The 2492-nt window shown below is 47.9% G+C and overlaps 1 protein-coding gene across 1 annotated transcript in view; it reads left to right on the forward strand.

The window, feature by feature from the left end:
- Positions 1 to 313: 313 nt before the first annotated feature.
- Positions 314 to 2492, forward strand: part of TOPAZ1 (testis and ovary specific TOPAZ 1) — a 91649-nt gene continuing 89470 nt past the window's right edge. The window contains exons 1-2 of the mRNA XM_049777675.1: positions 314 to 668; positions 1857 to 2492. The exon at positions 1857 to 2492 is cut by the window's right edge and continues 1753 nt beyond it. Coding sequence (XP_049633632.1) covers positions 314 to 668; positions 1857 to 2492 — 991 coding nt within the window. The remainder of the gene's footprint in view (positions 669 to 1856) is intronic.

Consider the following 2492-nt stretch of genomic DNA (forward strand, 5'->3'; position numbering starts at 1 on the left):
TTTGGAGCCAGAGAGAACGCACAAGGAGCTTGATGACTTGCATAGTCCACCTGGGTTCGATCCCCATCGGGGATAATATAGCCAGGAAGTACCAAAAGTCACAGGCAGCAGAAACAACATGGAGTTGCAGCCGTCACCCTGACCTTCATCGGACTGGGTGTAAAGAGCCGCCACTCCACTTGCTACACCCAGCTACAACCTACTGCGCAGGCTCGAAACCCCTGCAGCCATTGGCCTCTCAATTAGGGCCCACTTCCGCTTCCGGCCTGGTGAGGCGAGGTGGTGAGCATCCCAGGCCCGGCCCGGCCGATGGATGTCTGGCTGCAGGAGAAAGCTCCGCCCGGCCAGTACAGGCTGCCTGCGAGGGAGCGTGTCGTCGCCGCCGTCGCCGTCGCCGTCGCCGTCCCCATCCCCGGCGGGTCGGGCGGGCAGCGTAGGGCGGATGCGTCGGCCTCCGCTCACGTCAGGCCCTGCGACAGCCGCCGAGGAGCAAGCGAGTGAAGCGCGAGGCCTGAGGAAACGGGGCCGGCGGCGGCCGGATGTAGGCCCCGCGGCCACGACGACGGAAGGTGGAGGCGGCAGCCCGGAAGCCAGGCCGAAAAGGAAGGTGTTGGCGCGAGTGCCCGAGGCTGAGAGAGAAGAGGCGGGAAGCGGGAAGTCGTCGGCAAGCTGTGGAGGCTTGGATGGCAACGGATGCGAGGGTCCCACAGGCCCTTCACGAAGTGTGACAGGCGCGCAGCCCGGCGTGGAGGCCCCGGAGGAGGAGGCGGGACTTCCTGTGCAGACCGGAAGACGCTGTAAGCAAAAGCGCGCGCTTTTGAGGCTTGGCACCCCAGAAGCTGAAAAGCCCCTCTCTGAGGGAATTTGAGCTTGAATCAGTGTGTGGGCTGGAACTGATTAAGTATGGTTGGCTAGATGAGTAAGAATAGGGGTGAAAGGGATGGGGGGGGTGGAGTGTCAAACTGGCAATTCTCATACCAGAGAATTCTCTTAAAATTATTTAGGGGTTGGGCCTGAGAGATGGCATGGAGGTAGAGTGTTTGCCTTGCATGCAGAAGGATGGTGGTTCGAATCCCCCTTTGAGTCTGCCAGGAGTGATTTCTGAGCATTAAGCCAGGAGGAACCCCTGGGTGTGACCCCAAAACCAAAATAATAATAATGACCCAAAACCAAAATAATAATAATAATAATTTGGGGTACAGAGCCATACCACAGCAGTATGGTCTTTGCCTTGCACACAGCTGATCGATTCCCTGCACCCCACATGGTTCCCCCAAAGCCAGGAGCAATTACTGAATTCATAGTCAGGAGTAACCCCTGAGCATCACCGAGTGTGCCCCCCCCAAAAAAATTCTTTATTTCCTGGGCAGGAGCGATTGCACAATGAGTAAGACCCGTCCATGCCTCCTTGCATGCTGTTGACCCAGGTTATATTCCTGGTACCCGATAAGGGGGTCTGTCAAACAGAGCCAAGGATATCCCTGAACACTACCAGGTGTGCCCCCCCCCCAAAATAAAACATTATCTCACTCCAGGAAAGATCCCTTAGTTAAAAATAAATGACTTTGAGAGGAATTCCTACGAGTGATCCATTCTGGTCAGCATGCAATGATGATGGTAATGATAGAAGTCATTGAGAAGCCTTAAAATTTGTACATGTTTATATGTAGCACCTTAAATGAATTCTCATTTAAAAACAAATGCCTATTTCCAGTTATTTGGGGGGAAAGTAACAGTGGATGGTTTCACAGTTTTTTCTTTTAAGATATATAAATATGTATGTAATACATATAATTTTTTATCTTCAATTTAAAATGTGTTTTGGTGTGCTTTATTTTTTTTTTAATCAGCCAAAGGAAAAAGAAAAATTACTGAAGCCTCAAGTGATCATCCACAACCAGGGATTGACCTAGTAAGAAAGGAATTGTTTACCAGTTCGAAATCTTTCAAAACAGTAGGGTGCAGTGAATTTCAAAGCATGGCTTTCTTTCAGTCTTTGAGTAACGAAGGTTTTGTAAAAGGTATTAAAAGAAAAATAAGAATGAAAAAACTTAAAAACGTAGAAAGCCCATCTTTCAAAATGATGGAAGATAAGTCGATGCAAAATATTAAGATTGAATTTCAAGATGAAGTGAACAAGAATTTGCAAAAATACTCTTGTAACAACTTGTCACCTGGAGTAAAAAATAATTTCGTTTTAAAATCACATGACTACAATTGTTTTCCCCAAACCAGGGGTGATGATGAAAGCAGTCCTGCATGTAAACCTGATGATGTATGCGAGCAAATGCCAGAAAACTCCTCAAAGCTAAAGGAGGAAAACCCAAGGAGTCTTCCAGATAAGAGTAACACAAATAGTATTTCTCACTCTACTCAAACTGAGGAAAACTTAATAGAAGTACATAAGTCATTGCCTGAAGAAACTTATATACCTCAAAATAAAAATGACTTGCTCTCATGTTTTCAAAGTGAAAATAACAAGTATCCAGGAG

Source organism: Suncus etruscus, chromosome 7 (genome assembly GCF_024139225.1).
Source record: "Suncus etruscus isolate mSunEtr1 chromosome 7, mSunEtr1.pri.cur, whole genome shotgun sequence".
Classification (NCBI taxonomy): domain Eukaryota; kingdom Metazoa; phylum Chordata; class Mammalia; order Eulipotyphla; family Soricidae; genus Suncus; species Suncus etruscus.